The 19,813-nt window shown below is 43.1% G+C and overlaps 1 protein-coding gene across 14 annotated transcripts in view; it reads right to left on the minus strand.

Moving 5' to 3' along the window:
* USP28 (ubiquitin specific peptidase 28) overlaps positions 1-19,813 on the minus strand; it is a 48,403-nt gene that overhangs the window by 6,834 nt on the left and 21,756 nt on the right. For 3 of the 14 annotated variants that reach the window (XR_016347861.1, XM_075909763.2, XM_075909773.2), the window contains 16 exons: positions 19,312-19,398; positions 18,502-18,639; positions 17,926-17,999; positions 17,510-17,589; positions 16,858-17,006; positions 14,162-14,289; positions 13,872-13,967; positions 13,143-13,319; positions 11,881-12,101; positions 10,923-10,993; positions 8,537-8,765; positions 5,560-5,763; positions 4,586-4,725; positions 4,217-4,402; positions 2,805-2,900; positions 54-232 (listed from right to left, as the gene is read on the minus strand). Coding sequence is in view for 13 of the 14 variants with exons in the window: in XM_075909763.2 (XP_075765878.2) it covers positions 54-232; positions 2,805-2,900; positions 4,217-4,402; positions 4,586-4,725; positions 5,560-5,763; positions 8,537-8,765; positions 10,923-10,993; positions 11,881-12,101; positions 13,143-13,319; positions 13,872-13,967; positions 14,162-14,289; positions 16,858-17,006; positions 17,510-17,589; positions 17,926-17,999; positions 18,502-18,639; positions 19,312-19,398 (2,255 nt within the window). In the remaining variant the exon portion in view is untranslated. The remainder of the gene's footprint in view (positions 1-53; positions 233-2,804; positions 2,901-4,216; positions 4,403-4,585; positions 4,726-5,559; positions 5,764-8,536; positions 8,766-10,922; positions 10,994-11,880; positions 12,102-13,142; positions 13,320-13,871; positions 13,968-14,161; positions 14,290-16,857; positions 17,007-17,509; positions 17,590-17,925; positions 18,000-18,501; positions 18,640-19,311; positions 19,399-19,813) is intronic. The other 11 variants (XM_075909764.2, XM_075909765.2, XM_075909767.2 and 8 more) reach the window with 11 other exon arrangements.

Consider the following 19,813-nt stretch of genomic DNA (forward strand, 5'->3'; position numbering starts at 1 on the left):
GACTACAGAATCCCAGATCAGCAAGTCGTTATATCGGACCCTGTGGAATGTACCTTTCATCATAGCTGAGGTTTTTATCTGCAAACTGCTCCAGGAGGGTCCGCTCCACTACCTGTTTGGGAGCATTGTTCTGCAAGAAGTAGATGAGCACATGCTGCAGCCGAGGATCACTGTGAGGTGTGGGGGTCTCTTTAGCTAGCAGATACAGTCGGGAGTATTCTTCACGGAATGCCTAGCAATGTGAAGCAAATGCTAAATGCCCGTTCTTTATTATTGCTGCACACTGAAATTTAAACCTGCAGTGAGAAGGCTGATTACAAGGCTATGCCTACCCAATAACTTGGCAGGATTCTGTGCAGAGAAGCCTTACTGCTACTTACACTAGCTAGCAATTGTTTAGGGAATATTCCATTGGGCACACAGTTCCTAGAGTTTAAGGTCAGAAGGAACCATTAGATCTTCTAGTGAGATGCCCTGTATGTGATATGCCATTATACATCCTCCAGACATATGCAGAGCCCAGCAGTCAGTTAAACTAATGCAGGGGTGGCCAACCCATTAAACAAAGAGAGCCAAAAACAGTGGCGGAAAAAATGCATAGACCCACACAAGAATTTTTTTTGAGCAATTTTTGTTGAGAGAGAAAAAAAGGAAGAGCTCTCTGCACAGCCCGCACCCTCCCCACCCCGAGTTATTGAGAAAAAAAAAAAAAGACAAAGGCTTTTTGGCCACATCAGGTTTCCGTCAGCCCCTGCCATCTTGGCAGCGCCATTTTTAATCACCGCACCAGACAGCTCCCTGATGAGCACAGGAAGCCGGGGGCTAGGGACTATTTCTTGGGGCACAGGGGTGGCTTCACAAGCCGCACTTTAAGGGGGGAAGAGTGCATGCAGCTCACAAGCCGCAGGTTGGCCACCCCTGAACTAATGAATTTAGTGCTCAGAAGACTACACTGTTGTGTGCCTTGGGCAAAGAACAGGAGAGACTGAGGTGCCACCAACGCCCCAGATCCCTCTGATGGCAGGGAACTGACTAGATGAGATTTGATCAGGTGACCGCAGCAGGCAAACCATGTCCCATAATGCAACAAAAAAGTAAAACATCCCCCAAGGTCCCTGTCACAGCGGTTGGGGTCGGAAAAGAATTTCCCCCCAAATCAAGTGATCAATATGACCCTCAGCATGTGAGCACAACAGACTAACCAGACATCTTAGAGGATTTTCTGTCCCAACTCAGAACACAGTTCCATGCAACTGGTATGCCATCCCTACTACATAAGGACAAGGCTGTCACATCAGTCAATGCCTTGAGCAAAACCCATCACCTTTATAAAGGAACCCAAGAGAGGCAGGCACCAGCTCCACTGACTTTCAGTGGGGTTGGGCGTCTAACTCCCTTAGGCACTGTCAGATATCTCACTGCCAGTGGCTCATTTTAAGGAACTCTTCATGGACATCTCAAATCTTTGTTAAAATAGGAGAGGAACAAGAATATAACGGGCAAAATGTTATTCTGAGACGTAATACATGACAGACGGTAAACCAAAAGTCACCTCTGATTGTCGTTCCCAATTACAATGATAAAGTCACTGGTGTAATTTATGACTACTTGGAAGCCAATCAGAGGGTGAGCTGGGTTAATTTTCCTAAGCCTTTTTTTTCTCAACGTTGGCTGTTAATCTACAAAGTCTAGCCTGAACTTGCAATGACTTGCTCTCTGTGCAGGAATATTTTCCTCTTTCAAGTCTCTCTTCCCATTGCATAAGCTTAGGAGGACATATTTTACAGAAATTCCTACAGTAAATGTGCACGTTTATGGCCCAAATTTAATTACACACCACATATGGCCTGGTGATGATTAAAATTTAATTTGTATTTTCTGGCGATAATTATATTGAGCACTTACAAAGCAGCTTCCACCCAAGGATTCCAAAGTGCTTTTCAGACGTAATTAAACCGTACATGCTCCTATGAGACAGTAAGTATCATTTTTGCACTTGGGGCGAGCGAGAAGTGGAGAGATTTGGCCAGGGTCCCACAGCAAGTCATGATCAGAGATGAGACAAGAACATAGGTCTCTTGACTCTCAATCCTTTGCTTTAAACAAATGAGGGCAATGCATATGCTTAACTTGACTCAAGGAATGCATTGACTAATGTAACTAAAGGTAAATGCCAACATAAGTATTCACCAAATTTGGACTTACATACCTGCCCACACCCAACATTTTCATTAAATATTAACACTTAAATGGACATTAGATTAAATCTGCCCCCAAATGCAAGCTTGGAAAGGGAGCAACAACAAACTTTTCCCAACCCAGGACTACTGGAAATATTTCTATATTATCTTAGAAGTCAATGTGTGCACGTGTGGTTTTAAACAAAAACATTCTGTGCAAACTAAACACTGCAGACTCTTGCAGTGAGGACCAGAAATGGAGTGGAAACAGAAACGTTTATTTTACTTGTCTAAACTGAGAGAACTGCAAGTAGTAAAACAGTAGTGACAGTGGAAGGCAAATCAGAGTTTTGAAAATCTTTCAGATTAGAGCATTATCTTTAACACAAGAAAGGATGCTTATACACTGCAATGATTTTAGCCTGACAATTTCTCTTTAACAGAGCCCTCTCAGTACAAGTAATGGAGTGGATAAACAGAAATGTGGGAAAGAAAAAAAAATAACATAGCTGAACATAGGAAGAGGGAGAACTAACCGACTCACATTTGTAACATGTTGGAACAGCAGTGAAAACATCAGACTTGTGCATTAAGAGATGTAAGAAAAGGAAAATAAAAGGGTACCTTAACAAGCCCTGCTTCAGACCCATCCCGGTCAAAGGTCTGACGGGCTTTAGCAATAGCCAGGATCACACCCTGCATGGCTGGGCTAAGCATCACCTACCACAAGAATAACAACAAACCCACACACAAAAACAGAGAGGAACAGAAGAAAAGCTGTAGTGATAAAAGAAAAAAATGTTCAAGAAAGGTAAAGTTGTAAGGAAAAATTGTCCAGATATGAATGGAGATGGTACACCCCAGAGCTGCCATTAGGCTACAAATTTCATTTTATTGCACACAATAATTACATGTCCACCGCATGCATGCACTACTCATGCTGCTTGAACCCTTCACTATAGCGCCCCAACTAGTCCTGCATGCTCTCTGCCCCAAAGTGAAAGTAAGCAAAAATACAGAGCACACTAAACATGTTGGTGGAGTATTTTGTAAAACTACCATTTCATAGAAGAGCAAGCCTGAAGCAAGAGCATTCTACTCTGCTAGCGTTACAACACAAGTGTATATTTAATGCAATCAGGTCACATCTAGCTCAACAGATGGAGCTGTTGCACTGATAAAACACTTGAGACGAAACATAAATGTTGATTTATGAAAAAGACAATGCTAGACTCACACCAAACCCTTTCAATTCCCATGTAAACTAACTGTCTGGACAAATTAATTCTCTCGCAGAGAGATTTGTGTAGCTGATGTGCAACTGTACTTAGAAAAAAGACTGAACATTTTTAAGATGCCTGATGTGATATACTGAACGTCATAATGGGACTCAATTGCCAGCAGCTGATCCAGTACCTATGACTGGAAAAGTCACACGGCATTGACTATATGACATTGTCGTCTGACAACTAAAATGATTATATAGCATCAAATCCATTGACTACTGGGTGAAAAAAATATGCATAAACCCCTTGTGAAGCCAGGTGCCCTAGAAATAGCTTAGATATGAGTGATAGGAAGGAAAGGAAGGGGACTTACAATCAAAAACTGGAATGGATCTATTGTGTAAGAAGATGGAGTGCGTGCTTTTACAGATCTCAAAGGGTAGCCGTGTTAGTCTGTATCTGTAAAAACAACGAAAAGTCCTGTGGCATCTTAAAAGCTAACAGATTTATTGGAGCATAAGCTTTTGTGGGTAAAAAACACTTCATCTGACGCACAGGACTCCTGGTTGGTTTTGCTTTTACAGAGTGACTTTTCTGACGCCGTTTCAAATTGTTTTAAAAAGTGCTTTGCTAAACAACTGGATCCAACCTCTCTGCTTATGACAGAGGGAAAAACATGCTTGAACTACACACTGCTTCATGCCCAAACCATCGCTTGCACAAATCTCCAGAAAGCCCCAAAGCAGCCCACCAGTGCATTGCAAAGATTAATGGTGGAAAAAGAACTAGCTCCTGCACTGGGCTCTGTACCTCCTCATTATATCCATCTGCATCGGATCTAACCAGAATCTTCCCCACTCTGGGGATCTCCACTTCAGAAACCTGCGAGCTAGGCTGGGCAGCAGACTCTGTCCCCTTAGCATCCTGTTGCTGTTCTGACTGTACTGTCAGGGCCGTTTCTCTCAGCTGGACCTTCGCTGGTTCTGCCTCCTTTGTCTGTGGCAGCAGAAAAAGGAGAAAGAGAATAAGAAAGAAAAAAACCAAAACCAAACAGTGAAGTAGAAAGGGGTTTGGCTCAATGCAGCAGGGCTGCAGAATTACAAGCACACGAGAGACAGAGGTTTGTTAACACAAAGATGCAAAACCAGCTGATTCAAGGGCTATGTCCTGAAGTCTCACCTTACACAGAGCAGCTTCCACACCGTTCTTCTCGTAGGCATTTGCTGTATTTGCAATGGCCTGGGCAGTCTGGTCCTTGGTGATCCTGGCATGTTCTGAGGAGAGCGAGCAAATGCTGCGTTCACAGCCTGATGATGTGTCTGATTGGAAAGTCAGTAATGTCAGCAGGAAGGCACAAATCCAAATGGAAGAGAGGAAAATGGTAAACAGGATGGCTGTACCTTATATTGACTAGGCATGGGGACCAATGCTTTGCTCCACTGTTAAGCATGCGACTCTGCTTTCTATGACCTTGTAATTGGTTGCAGCCTCCTTTCTTACCGAAGAGCCAGCTCAAATTTTCCTTGCAAACCACTCAACATTTCAAAAAGTCAACATTTGGAATTACAGGTTCTTCACGGTAAGCTCTAGTAAGGTGCATCTACACACAATACAGCTGCCAACAAGCCTCCCAGCCCAGGGAGAGAGAATTGGGCTAGTGGGGCTCAAGCTAGCATGCTAAAAATAGAAGTGGTGCTGTTGCAGCTCAGGAGACAGCTCAGGCTGGATCTGAGCTTGAATGGCTAGTGCAAATCTCCGTTCAAGCTGCAACATCTGTACTGCAATTTTTAATACACTAATACACACCCCTTTCAAAAGATTTTTCTTTATGTCCTGACCTAAATCACTGTACAAAGCAGTGCTTTATTAAACCGAAGTGGCTACATTTCAATGGCAATATTACACACAACTGCGTTTGTGAAGCACAACAAAATGTTCGAACTGGATGCCATGTCTATTCCTATGTAGATATCAGCACAAGCTCACACGAGTAACACAACATTTGTTTTTTTCCTGCTGATGGGAACTCAGTAACTGAAGTGAGTTGGTAGCTTTACTCAGGCACTCAAAATTGTTATGAAAGGCTCAGATTATGGTGGAATTTATTACAGAGATATGGAACATGATCTGAAAACCCACCCATCTCATGTTACCTTGTCTCGATTCAGAAGTGAAATCCTGAGATTCACAATTAGCTGAAGACTCTATCTGAGGAATCTTGCAGGACTGCTCCTGTTCCCATTCCTCCACCTCCTGTTCAAGCCTCCAGTTGTCCTCCTGTATGTAATTCTGAAGTTCAAGTGGCAGGGCTTCTACTTCTTTCTGAAAGTGTCCTGCTTTTGCATCATCATCATCATCTGGAGAAAAGCACGATTTTTAGTTAGCAACAAATCATACAGAAGCAGGATAAAATATTGCTGCAAATGAGGAATATCTAGAAGTGTTAAAAGGACTGATCAAATGGTTTGGAAAAACAAAGTAGTAAACAAATACATTTTCCTGGAATTTGAATTCAAGATGTTGCGTAAACAAGGTACGAGAAGATGCTAGATGGTCAGCTCTTTGAGTATGGGACCATCTTTGTGTTCTATGTTTGAACAGAACCTAGCACAATGGAGTCCTAGTCCATGACTAGTGCTCTTATGCACTATGGTAACACAAATAATAACTAACCATAAAAAAGCACATTACCGCATGGAACTCTTGAGCTCAGTAAACCCATTCCAAGTAGCTATCAGGGCTGAGAGAGGGCATAGATTTTTCTTTACCAATGCCTATCATAATGCTATAGATATGGCTTAAAACGATGGTAACCAAAAATCTTGGGAGATCCGCTTAAAATTCTGCACTTCAAAAACTACATAATACCAGAGGTAGGAAACAGAAAGGATTCCCAGGCAGGAAGTGATTTTATACATGTACTGAAATATCTAAGACACTGGGGTTAATAAAGGCATTTTAGTTATATAGTATTGCTCAAGAAAAAACATAACTAGGGTAGAAAGCAAGGCGAACTGATTTTTAAATCTTCAAGTTAATCAAATGAATATATCTAATACTAATAAATAATAATGCCCTATCTCGGACTCTTTCCTTTATAAAAAATATGTAAAAGTACAAGGGTCTTTAAAAGCACAAAATGTATATTAAGTCTAATTAAAAGTGCAGGATTGGTTCATTTTAGAAACTAAAATGCCATAGCACTAGAAAGACAAACAAGAACTTGTTTCAACTTACACATTCCCATTAACTAGATTCTGCAGTACTACTTGCTGCATTGTTTGTTTCTATTATATCAAAATGAGCCATGTATGAAATCATTAGACTCTGCTAGATGGCCAACAGCTGTACAATGCCACATGTATGCTAATGCTTGCAAGTAGCTGCTTACACACTCACGCATTGTAAACACACAATTACAAGGATCAGTTATCATTAGTGATAATTCATCTCAGGCACAGGAGGGATGTTAGGCTGTATAAGCGACTGGGTGCGTTGTATATTATGTTACCACTAGCTATCAGAAACCAAATAAAAAAGTAGAACATAAGAATGGCCAGACTGGGTCAGGCCAACGGTCCATCCAACCCAGTATCCTTTCTTCAGAAATTGGCCAATACCAGATGCCCCAGAGGGAGGGAACAAAACAGGTAATCCTCAGGTGATCCCTCCCGTCACCCACCATGGAAACCATCCAGAGAAATAGAGGCTACGAACACCATTCCTACCCATCCTGGCTAATAGCCATTGATGGACCTAACCTCCATGAATCTATCTAGCTCAGTGATTCGGCATCATGCCCCCTTTTTGATTTTTGATACACTCTCACAACCCTGCCCTCCCCCTAAAAACTAGCAGCAAAACTTGTTGAGGAAAAAAAAAGGGGACCGACTGGGGCCAAAAAAAGTTGCCCTTTTAAGCACAGAGCAGGCATTGCCCTTTTAAGGTGGCCATTTTGAAGTCTGCCCTGGACACTCATAGACTCATAGGCTGTGTCTACACTGGGCCACTTATTCCAGAAAATCAGCCGCTTTTCCGGAATAAGCTGCGAGCTGTCTACACTGGCCCTTGAATTTCCGGAAAAGCAATGATGCTCTACTGTACAAAATCAGCCGCTATTCCGGAAAAACTATTCTGCTCCCGCTCAGGCATAAGTCCTTATTCCGGAACACTGTTCCAGAAAAGGGCCAGTGTAGACAGCCCACTAGTCTTTTCCGGAAAAAAGCCCCGATCGCGAAAATGACGATCGGGGCTCTTTTCCGGAAAAGCGCGTCTACATTGGCCACAGATGCTTTTCCGGAAAAAGGGCTTTTCCGGAAAAGCAGCCTGCCAATGTAGACGCTCCTTTTCCGGAAAAACTTAAAATGGAATAGTATTCCGTTTTAAGCAGTTCCGGAAATTCATGCCAGTGTAGACACAGCCATAGACTTTAAGGTCAGAAGGGACCATTATGATCATCTAGTCTGACCCCTGCACAGTGCAGGCCACAGAATCTCACCCCCACCTCCTAGAATAATCCTCTCACCTATGTCTCAGATATTGAAGCCTTCAAATACTTTGAAGACCCCAAGATGCAGAGAATCTTCCAGTTGTGATCTGTACCCCATGCTACAGAGGAAGGCGAAAAACCTCCAGGGCCTCTGCCAATCTACCCTGGAGGAAAATTCCTTCCCGACCCCAAATATGGCGATCAGCTAAACCCTGAGCATGTGGGCAAGACTCACCAGCCAGACACCCAGAAAGTTCTCTATAGTAACTCCTATCATCCCTCCACTGACCTATTATTTTAACCGGACAAACTGGGCTCTTTCTTGGGGGAGGGGCGGGAGGAAGAGGGCTGGGTCGCTTCGGGCCCTCCCTGAAATCTCTTCATGCCCCCCTGCCAAGTTTGGGAACCTATGATCTAACTCTTTTTTGAACCCTGTTAAAAGTCCTAGCCTTCACCACATCCTCTGGCAAGGAGTTCCATAGGTTGACTGTGTTCTGAGTGAAGAAAAACTTCCTTTTGTTTGTTTTAAACTTGCTGCCTATTAAACATTACATTAAAAAGCACCTTTTGTAGTTCAATGGTTTGAGGGCAACACACACTGCACAACTGACTTAGTGCTACCAGTGTCTTTGTTCCAGTACCTGAAACGAAGTGGGGTAGCTTATCATTGATGTACATCAGGCAGTAGGCACTGGCATTCCTCAGGCCTCCATATGAATCTCTCTCTAGTTCTTCCCAGGATGATTCTGTCACCGAGACGTCATTGTATTTAAGCCAGCTTTTCTGGGGCTGGTTGTATATGTAGGCCCAATAGTGACCAGCATTTGCTTGACCCTCATGAACCAGGACAGCATGCAAGCGATAAGGGACCTGAAAATTCACATTGAGATGATTTCTAGGCTTATCATTAATGAATGAAGTATTCTGAATTCCTATGAAAATCTATGAAGACATTCACAATTGTCATATGTTTAAAATTTGTCAATTCATACATTCAATCTCCTGATGCAAACTGATTCTCCTCCCCTTGAGGAGCTCATCTTAAACACACTTCTATCCACTACCAGCATCACTGTGACATCCTAAATCTGACCAGCTCACTGGTACCCAGACCTGCCATATTTCATCTAAATTATCTGATGACTTTCTTACTACTACAGCTCTTTTTAAAATGCTTGCCAAGGCCCATGATGTGCAGATAGGAGTCCTTTGGCTTTCTATTGCTGGGGGGAAAGATAACTGGAGCTTGGTGCCACACCCTCCACAATCAAATCTGCAACAAAAATTCTCAAGCAAGGTGGCCTATAACAGCATACCTCTAACGGAATTAAAGCACAAGGCTGTGAGAGATGGAGGCCTCCTGTCTCCTCTCCCATCCTGCGGCCACAGGGCTTCCTCATCCCCTTTGAGCTTGTGCAGAGCTGAGCGACCTGGGCACAGCTGAAGGCTTTGTGCTGGCGCTTGAGGCTTCAGCCTGAGCTGCACTGCCCCTCTTCCCCCCCGTGCAGCTGCTGGAGAGGAGGCAGCACTGGGGAGGAGGCTCCTCAACGGCACCTTGGCCACGCGGTCTAGGGCTAGACCCCAGAGGCGCTGCTGCCACAGCCACGCAGCCTGGAGCCGGCCCTGGAGGCACCATGGCCACGCATCCCCAGGTTGCCCCGGAGGTGCTGCTGCCATGGTCACGTGGCCTGGGGCTGACCCCAGGCTGCACGGCCGTGGTCGCAGTGCCTCTGGGACCAGCCCTGGACTGTGTGGCCACCACAGCAGCAGGGCCTCCCTTCGGGTTGGCTGGGACAGCGTTGCTGCAAGGGGGCACGAAGCCAGGTAAGGTTCCCTCTCATGCCCAGTCCCTCCCTACCCCCATCCTGTCACTCCCTCCCCCACTCCAAGACCCAGCACCCACAGCTTGCTCCAACACTCTCCCTTGTTCTTGCACCCTCTCTCCTGGCCAGACACCCTATTCCCAGACTGCTTCTGCACCCCAGATCCTGCACCCCATCCCTATCCTACTTGCTGGCAGATCTGTCTTGCACACTGTACTCCTGGATTTTGTCCCTACCCCAGAGCCTAAGGGGGTCCATAATATCCACTAACTCCAGAACCCCAGAAAAGTAAATCTGGTCTATGGGAATCCCTGAACCTCAGTTCCTTCCTTCTCTTCCCCTCACCCTGTGTCTCAGTTGGGGCCACATCAGTGAGTATTGGGGGGTTTTGGAGGAGTTAGTTTGTTTCTCACTTGTGTGGTCCCCAACTGATTTTTCTGTGGGTCAGTGACCCCCAACCCTGCACCCCTGCCATAAATAAGAGAAAACACTGAAACCTTTCGTGTTGGACATAATACTTTACTTTATTTAAAATTAAGTTTGATAAACTAACATGCAAAAGTTAAAACGCTTAATCTAATTTATAATTTACAGTAAACCGTTCTTACTAGTTGCAGCTGGTTCAGAAAATAAGGTCACCGTACCCAGCAGGGTAGTTCTCAACTCCGTCCCTTCCGCCCAAGGGCCCGCCCCTTCCAAGTGGCCTGCAGCCACTTCCAAAATTTGTGAAGTGGCCCCCCCCTTCCAAAATTATTGCCCACCCCTGTATTAGAGCATTACAACTCTGCCACTATGCAATGACATAGGGAGTTCATCTTTCAGGGTGTCTGATCAATCCAGAAGTCTATAACTCTACAAAATTCATCTTAGCATGTACAGGTATCCAAGTGCTAATGGGAGAAACTAAGAGTGACAAGCATTTATCTTAGATTATATTAAATAAATTATGTCCAGTTTGTTTTCAAGTTCATGGATGCTTTTACTAACCTACTAAAAATACCATTCCAAATAAGTAACTTCCAATCTCACAAAGGCATGTCTTTGGTTTTAAAGCAAAACGTGGCAAAACAAGCATAAGACTCTTTTTTGTCCACTTCCTCTGTTTGTGCATGCAGCTTTTCCTAATATTAATGTGAGCCACAGTTACGCATCAGCAGCACTATATCATTTTAATATGTAACCCCTACAAAGCCATGCTTCCTACCTGACGGAGAACAGGGTCACCATACATTTGATCAATGGACTGGTTGATTCTGGTAATACGGTCCTTCAGATCTAATGAGGAAAACAAACACTGATCAACTTTGTTTTATATAGCGCCACCCTTCATCCCAGACATGGGAGCATGGAGGTAATAAGAATACAGACCCATCCCAACCCTCACGTACACTATTGCAGTTACTGCCTCAGAAGTTAATGGAAAGTTGTGCATGCTTATCTTACAATAGACCAGGGCCCTGTGTGTATACTGCACATCATCTTCTACTATATATTCAAGAGAGTTTGTACATATCTGTCTCTCTGTGTCCATCCATCTATAAGTCCATTCAAGAACTCCTACACGGTAAGTGCTAAAACCATCAAATGTGGTATGCAGCTTCCTCTTATCACAGCTTAAAGTGAGATAAGGGTTTGGTTGTACCAGAAAAATAGGATGTGCCTGGAATGGGATTGCTTCTCATGAAACCAAACAGAAAAGAAACCAAATCACTAGGCAGGTGAAAGAGGGTGGATGGGGTGCACTCCCCTCCAGGACTGCTCCCACCCCGCGCCTCCTACCCCCCCATGCACCCTTTAGGGAGAGCGAGGAGGACTGGCGTGCCTCACTCTCCATTGGTACGGAAACATTTCTGGCTGTTCCCCTTCATCAGGGAGCGAGGGGAAAGTGCAGACTTTGCTGCATCCCTCACTTTGGCTGGGAAATGAACCTGGACATGCACCCCTCCCCTGGCTGTGCCTACTGAACCTGTAGCAGCCATGGAGAGGTGCTTCTCACCTGGCCCCAAGCTACTGTGGGGAGAGAGGGCTGGGCTTTTCCTGTCTCCCTGGGCAGCCCCACCCCAAAGCAATGATTTAAAACGAAGAAAAACAAAAATTAATTGAGTTAAGGACCCGAGCGACACCTGGTAAATCTTTTCTACGTGATAAATACTTGGGCCAACCTTGCATGTCCTGTTCAGTCTCACTCCTCCAGCGCTGCAGGCATGTCCTCACAAGACTCATCTCCTCCTCGGTGACCACATGAGGAGCCGGGCATTCAGACATTTCCGCTGGTAAATAGGAGGGCTGGGGCATCTTGCTCACACATTCTTGCTGGGGTGAAGGGTTTATCAAAATGGATGCAGCACCTTCAATGCTCTCGGTACTTTCTGTTTCTAATACACTATAAAGCAAAAGCCACATACTGATGGACACTTTCAGGCTGCTGTTTCCAGAGGGCACTCTCAAGTAGATATTGCTTTAAAAATATTCAAGATCTGAACATACAAGTTTCTATGTGAGATGATGCCATGCTTATACTTATTCACTAGCCAGGAAACAGCTTGGCAACATTTAAGCTTATTAAAGTCCACAATCCACAACACTAACAATCCCTTCCTATTTTACTGGAGAACTCATTTATTTGCTTGCTTAAAATTTAGAGCGCAAGCCAACCATGGTGGGTAGATTTGTGGTAATTCAATATTGCACTATTTTAATGACTGATGAAACAAAAGATGATAACACTATGCAAAGATTTTACATAAATTATCTCAAGATTATTGCTTTAATATAGCAGTTTGGCTGTGTTTCTGGAGTGGGAAAAAAGCACTAACTGGCTGCAGAGTGTTAGCAGCACAGATTGGCGGCATCCATCTGGGAGCAGGATATTCAACAGCCTGGCCTATCTTTATTAAGTTTTCATACTACACGTCCCCATGGTTCTAAGTGCCTAGACAACCGAATCACACGGCGTAACACAGTGAAGGGTAACCTAGGCTAGTGCATGGGCTGCATGAGTAGCCCTCCATCTCAGTGGGCTATAAGACTGTCCTAACCAAGACGGTCTCCCCGGAGAGGGTAGTCCTTCCAAATGCGCTTGCGTACCTAGAACTTGCAGGGTGTGCCAACCGAACCATAGCAGTGCTTTGATTGGATGCAGAGGTCGCGCACGGCTCTCATAATGTTGTGTGCAATCAGCACGCACCTCACTTCATGTACCTTTGCTTCAAGTGCATGTCACTTTTGTAATACCGGTAGGAAAACAATTATATGGACAAAAACCAGCAGAATCCAGCAACCTTGTGTGTGGGCCACGGTAAACAAAAAGTCTCGTGGGCCACACGCAGAACCCCAATGGGCCGCAGGTTGCCCACTACTGACTTGACAGCTCCTTAAAGATGAAAGTTCTTTCTTTAGCCAATAACCCTTTTCTTTTCCTCACCTGTTTTGCTGCAGAGGTTCATTCAGAACACAGCACTCAGCTTGGGACTGAGTTGGCATTGTCCGAGAGTCCTGAGCAGAGGGAACTAATGGTAGCTTGGTACTGGCAAATTCACAAACATACTGCAGCATGTCAGGTAATGGGAAACGGCTTGGGCCAGAGCCATATTGCATGTATCTAAAGAACAAAAGCAAGATCGTAGAGTTCTGTTAAGGGAATCCTCACACAACTCATGTTACGCTGAGAGGAAAACAGTATGAGCAAGCCGTAATTTATGTATTTTAGAAATGTCCATCTGTCTGTCTGTCTGCCTGTTTGTTCAAGAATGCCTTCTAAGTGGTAAGAGCTAGGACCAGGAAGGGCTGGGGGAAGGAGAATGCCCTCCTTTGCCCCAGGAGGGACCAGGAGGGAGGGAGAGCCCTCCCCGGCGGCTCCTCCTGAACCTCTCACACTCCCAACCTTCTGCCCGGAGCCCCTGGAATCCTCAACATCCTGCCCTGACTCCAGCAGTCCCCTAAACCCCTTCCCTGAAGGACCCGAGCAACACTGGGTAAGTCTTCTAGTATTTATTATAAAATATAAATGCCTAGTAGTTGCTGGTTATACTAATAACTAATTGTTGTGTTACTTAAATTAAGATCTTGAACACAAATCGCTCTTACTCAATTTTATGCCTTGTTTAAAAAGAAAAACACCAATTCTGGAAGAGGGGGAAAGGTGGATGCTTACCTTTCCAATTTCTGCTGCAGAATCGCTATTTGTTTCCTCAGCTTCCTGATCTCTTCTCTCTTCTTTTGAATAATCTCTTTACTTCTGTACAAATACCTAAACAAACACCGCCCCCCCGGAAAAAAGTGACTGAGTGAGATTCGTATACCTCAAGCTATGTATGGTCTTTCATTTGCATACATTTCCCTGCTCAGAGACTCACCCAGTGCTCTATTTCTCTAGTTAAAATAAACCAGAGCAAAGTGTGAAGAATCAGCTTTGAAATACATCACAATCTTGGAACATCTCACCTGTCCATGTAAATAGTCCGGGGAAACTCTAGTTTGTTGTGAATCTTCTCTGGCTGTCCTAGTGACTGATTGAACTCGAACCGGGAGAGTTCAAAGGTCAATACTGGAGGAAGCTTCGTAAACCAACGCTGTAAAAGACAAATGCCCCCATGAGGGCACAAATTTTGAGAGGATTCCTGAATGGCACATTGTACATCAACAAGTAATTCTGCCCCAAATAACTTTTTCCCCTCAAACATAGAAAGTGTGTAGTAAATCAACATGCTATTTAGAAAGCCTAATTTTACAAAATATAAGACTTCCACTTTGATTTTAGACCTTCACCATACAAAACATAGCTAAATAATATCCACAAAAATCGATATTTGATGCCCAGGCCACACAGATTGAGAGACAACCATCCAATCAAGAAGCAAAATTAGAGTAAATTGGCAGATGCTACACTGAAACAATGTGAGTAGGCCCAGAGCCTTGGAAAAGGAGAATTACTTCACATTTTCAAGAAACAGCAGCCCCTAACCAACCTCTGTGCACTCAACTACTCTCTTGGTCTATTCAGAAACTGTATAGCGTAAGAGGCGCAGATGACAGAGCCAACTTCCTGGTATTTGGAGTGCTGTTCTAAATGCCACATTGAAAAAGGTTGTTTGCATTTGCATTTATACTTCCCCTTGCTCCCAGCTTTCAAGAATATTTCTAACATCCATTGCAAGAAGAATATTTCACACGTTCTGAGACAGTGCCAGACAGACAGTTCCCTCCCCCTTTTGGATCCAACACTACACTACATTACACTAATACAGCCGGTCCCCGATTTATGAACGAGTTATGGACCAAACACTTGGTTGTAACTCGAAGTGTTCGTAAGTCGGACCCCATTCATTTACATGCGACTGCGCTGTTTGTAAGCACGGATCGCGTTCGTAATTCAGGGACCGCCTTTACGAACGCTTAATGGGAGGTTTGGTCGTAAGTACGAACAGTTATAAATCGACCACTCATAACTCGGAGACCGTCTGTATTGCTCTAAAAGACCCATATCAGAAAGCCAAGACACAACAATTCATCCACACAATAAAAATGAACCAATACTATTTACTCTGAGGACCAGTATTAATGTATACAAAGGGAAGCTGCCATGTATCATAGCCCTTTCGGAAAAAAAAGTCAACCAAACATCCTCATAACAAACAAAAAGGAAATGTTTATAAAACTGTTTTCTAGGTGAAGAAACAGGTTTCTATTTAATCCTGCTACATATCAGACTTCAAAACACTCACCTAATGTCTCAAAAGATAAAATGCACTTTATTTTCCATGTCCCCTATCATGCAGTCCTCTAGTCACGATATCCTGGGAAGTTAAATTAATGAGCACAAATTTTCCAATCACATCTCTTAAAAATAAAAGCAATACTCCTTGACTTATGTCAGGGGTGGGCAAAAGGATCTCCGTGGGCCAGATCCGGCTCGTCAAGCGGCCCTGCTGCTCCCCCACCCCTAGGCCAATTAGGGCCAAGGAGCGGGGGTAAATGCATGAAGTTTCCTCTGCCCTGCCAGGAGCATGCCCGGGGCCACTTCAAAATTTTTTGAAGTGGCCCCTGTCAAAAAATTATTGCCCACCCCCAACTTATGTCCTTGTTTGAGACACTTTCCCTTACTTTTCCAGTTATCGATTTAAAGCATCTAAAAGCCAAAGATCTTTCCTATCAAATATTTAGCTCCCTCTTACTCATACTGCCCAAGATCTTGCATTACACCAATCTGACCAGAAGTCTGCATCAGCTGTGTCTGAGTGGTACTAACACAGGAGCAGCAGTTACTAAAGCGGCCCATTGTAAAATTAGATGGGCCTTATAAACAAACTCATCATGAAGCTGAATCTCTTTTTCTTTTTTTTAGTTCAAGTCACTCAATTCATCTTTCAGGCACTCATCTAATGAGTGAAACTTCTTTTTCCCACCTCCTTTTATCACCAACCTTTGCAAAAATTTCTTCAGAGTTGTCTTCCAGCATCCTTTTAATATAACTTAAAAGTTATAAGTTAATTTTCCTTAGTCTGCCTTCAAAATACATGAATCCTTCCATCATTTTATTTGCTCTTTTCTGCAGTGTAATTTATCTATTGCTTTTATATATAAAGTGAGGCTGAATGCTGTGTGTGTGTCTTAACTTTTTACTTTGTCACAAAGTTAAGCAGCTTATGATTTGAGTAATTAAAAAAAAGGAAAAAAATCAGAACAGGCAGAAGGTTAAGAGTTACAATGAAATGCACACTAGAACAGGGAGAAAAAAAATACAAATTCCAAATGGCATACCATAGAGCTAAGCACTGTACTTTTACCCTCCGAAAATATGGAGGCAGTGGTTCTTCCCTACTCAGGTACAGGTAGGCTTCAATAGAAAGAAAGAGACTTTATCACACTTACATCAGAAGCAGGCACCTTTTTAAAAGGGTAAACTCCTGGAGTAAGTTACATTGGACAACAATGTCTTTACAAACGAACTACGGCGGGGTGGCTTGGCTATCAGCTCACATATAACATTATGTACATTCAACAGATTGACCATGAACTGTTTTACATATGGTGAAGAGGGAATGTTTACAGCCACCATTTTAAGTTATTAAGATACAATGGGACCTCCCTGCACTGCACTGACTTCCTTTGAAGAAGAGCAAATAACACATGCAACCAACCTCTTGTCCATACTTCACTGACTGATCAGAAGGAAGTGGTTCGATTTCTCCTTCTACCATGGCCCCTTCCAAACATTCGTTCAAGTTCTGATAACCGTTTACCTGAAGGGGATACTGGCCAAAGGTCTCTATCTTTGAAAAGGTCTTGCCTGAATAAAGGGGAAGAAAAACACAAACTGCCTTAAAACAACAACTAAAACCTCTCTCCTCTCCAGCATATGCAACAATACGTTTCCTACCGAAACAATAGCTTATAACACTTCATGAGATCTAGCCGCAAATCACCTGATAGCTTTCATCAGGCAGCAGGTAGGCAGTTTAGCTATAGCATTACCCTAGAGACATTAGCTCGCTCTGGCTCATCTTCTCTCGAGGTGAGAACTTTTTACAATTCTATGCTCATGAAGGTGAGGATTTTAATAGAGGATACTATCCTTTAGAGAACAAACTTCACATTACATTCAACAGCAGCAGGACAACTATATAGAAATAATATTATCTGTATGCCTGCTGTAATATGGGAGAATCAGATAATCTCACCAAGAAACTGCAACAACACACAATGTCACAAACCACATTGTAAATCTGTACTCCAGCATCACTCAAACCACTCAAAGAAAGTTAAAAGTAAAACAAAAAATCCCTTACTTACCCTCGTGGACCCCTTCAGTCAAGGAAGTCCCATAGAAGAGTTGCACCATTGGGTTTTCTGATTTGTCTTGAGGGCTGCTGCTTTCAAAAGGAGAGTGTACACATTGTGTTAGCATATGGGAGAGTTACACTTACCAGGACCGAGCCAGTGTGCCTGCCAGCCAGCTCTCAAGCGTCTTTAAATGCAGAGCTGCTTACTGGTTAATCATGTAACTGACAAAATTTCTGTCGGCTACCTGATTACCGAATAAATGCTTCCTAACAACCCTACTAAAAAGAAATTATCCTGACTGATGCAGCAAATTATCGGTTTTTTAGTTTGCTTAAAATATTAATTTAAACCCTAGCATCTATCAACCATTAAAAATCAATTTTGCTGAACAGTAAGTAAAAACATCTCAAACAATAAAAACTTACTTTGCATTCACAGACAACTGGAATGCATCCTCTAGCCAATCCAGAAGCTTGTGTGTGACTTCACTCACATCTTGCTGGAAGAGAGACAGAAACTGGAGTGTGAAAGATTCTAACAAGAAAATGTTTTGATGTAAATAGGTTTTATTAAAATCGCGCACTTTTTCAAATATACTCACAAAACTATTGTGGTATCTTGAACCATGTGAATGAGCTATACGAACTAACTGTTATTACTACTATTCTAGGTCAAAGATGAACACCTTATGAAGCAGTGTACTAAGTCAGAGGAAACTCTGCTGAGAACATAGAGAAGTCAAGTTCCAAATCCGGTGGTCCCTACCAGCAATTCAGATAGCAGTGAAGGGACAAATTTCACATTGGCTATTTAACTGTCTTTTTTGTATGCATGTACATTTCACTATCATGTACCTTTAAGAGGTGGTTTTACACACACTTGTAGTTAAAACAGAGACAGGCAATCGTTTGGATTTAAAGTTTCATTAAGTGAAACATGATTGTTTATATCTTTGTTAGGTCTGTTTTGAGAAAAGCAAAGAGACATTTTATCCATTTTACCTGCTGTTCGTCAGGAGATTTAAATGCACCTTTTAAAATTTCCAGTGCGGCAGTCGGATCTACAAATTTACGCTGTGTCCCCAGCATTAAAGCAAAGAGACACTGAAGTTCCTGCATGAATGCAATATTTCTCTTTTCCTGCGTTAGAAAAGAAGAGATCACAATAGTTTACTGCAATTCAAAGTAAGAGCGTGCATTACAAGATGCTCAATACAAGACAGACACATATATGAAAAAGTAAATTAACAGGGCCAGCACAAGGGACAGTAATACAATGGACAGGCTCAGAAGAAAATGTCTTGTGTTAGGAACCTGTATCTCCTTTCCTATGATGCAAAGATATTTCCTGAAAGCAGATTTGGCCTCGAGTCAAGTACATGAGAGAACTGAAAGATTTGCAGTAGTTCCTCAACGTTGAAAATCTGGGATTAGAAGAGGTGCCATAAGTAATATGGCATGCAGAATAAAGTGGTCAACCTGTATTCTAATATTCTGAAGTTCAGACTTGAGCTGGAGATGTTGGGTATTAAGGGGACGTAAGAGGAGACTGAGAACACGGAAACATGTTCTGAATTTCTGGAATCATTAAAACAGATTAACAAGGCATAGATTTTCCACTCTTTCTGCAGTTCCTAGTTTTTGAGAAATGCTATAGCTATAGGAAAGACTCTCAGCCATTTCTGTGACCACACATTTTTCTCAAAGAGCGATTTCCCAGCCTTGTCTACCTGTAGCAAGTCAGTTTTTATAGTCACCAATACTAATTGCCAGAATCCCCCAGAAGGGTCAGGAGTTTCCATGAGAACTCACACAGCGACTTCGACAATTCTCAAGCATACTTTGTGGGAGAGAATAACCAAGGACCAGCCTACGAAATTCCGGCAGCTGGAAGAGAGACTGACAGGAAAGAAGAGTTAAAAAGACACTTCATGGTGGTCAACGCAAGTCTAGACTTGGGACTCATCTTCATTTGCCAAGTCATTCTTGCAGACTTTATGTTTTTCTTACTCACCCCCAAATTCTTGGATGACTTTCTCCTTAAGTAGTATAAACCTTTAACAGTTCTACCCGTCCTGAACACTCAATTCCCTCCCTCCAACCCACCTAAATGTTTACAGTAAATTAAGAGAAACCTCTTGGGAAGGCGTGAGGAGCATCCTTCCATTTCATACTGGAAATCTGAATGAGAGGCAAAGGAACCAATCACCCCTACTCCAGAAGCATTTCTGTAATTGTTCCTCACTTTGCCACAAAATGGGGGGAAAAGCATGCCTGACACTTATCTGCTGATGTAAAAAAGCCTGAAGAATTC

The sequence above is a fragment of the Pelodiscus sinensis genome, chromosome 25 (assembly GCF_052426305.1).
Source record: "Pelodiscus sinensis isolate ZL-2025 chromosome 25, ASM5242630v1, whole genome shotgun sequence".
NCBI lineage: Eukaryota > Metazoa > Chordata > Testudines > Trionychidae > Pelodiscus > Pelodiscus sinensis.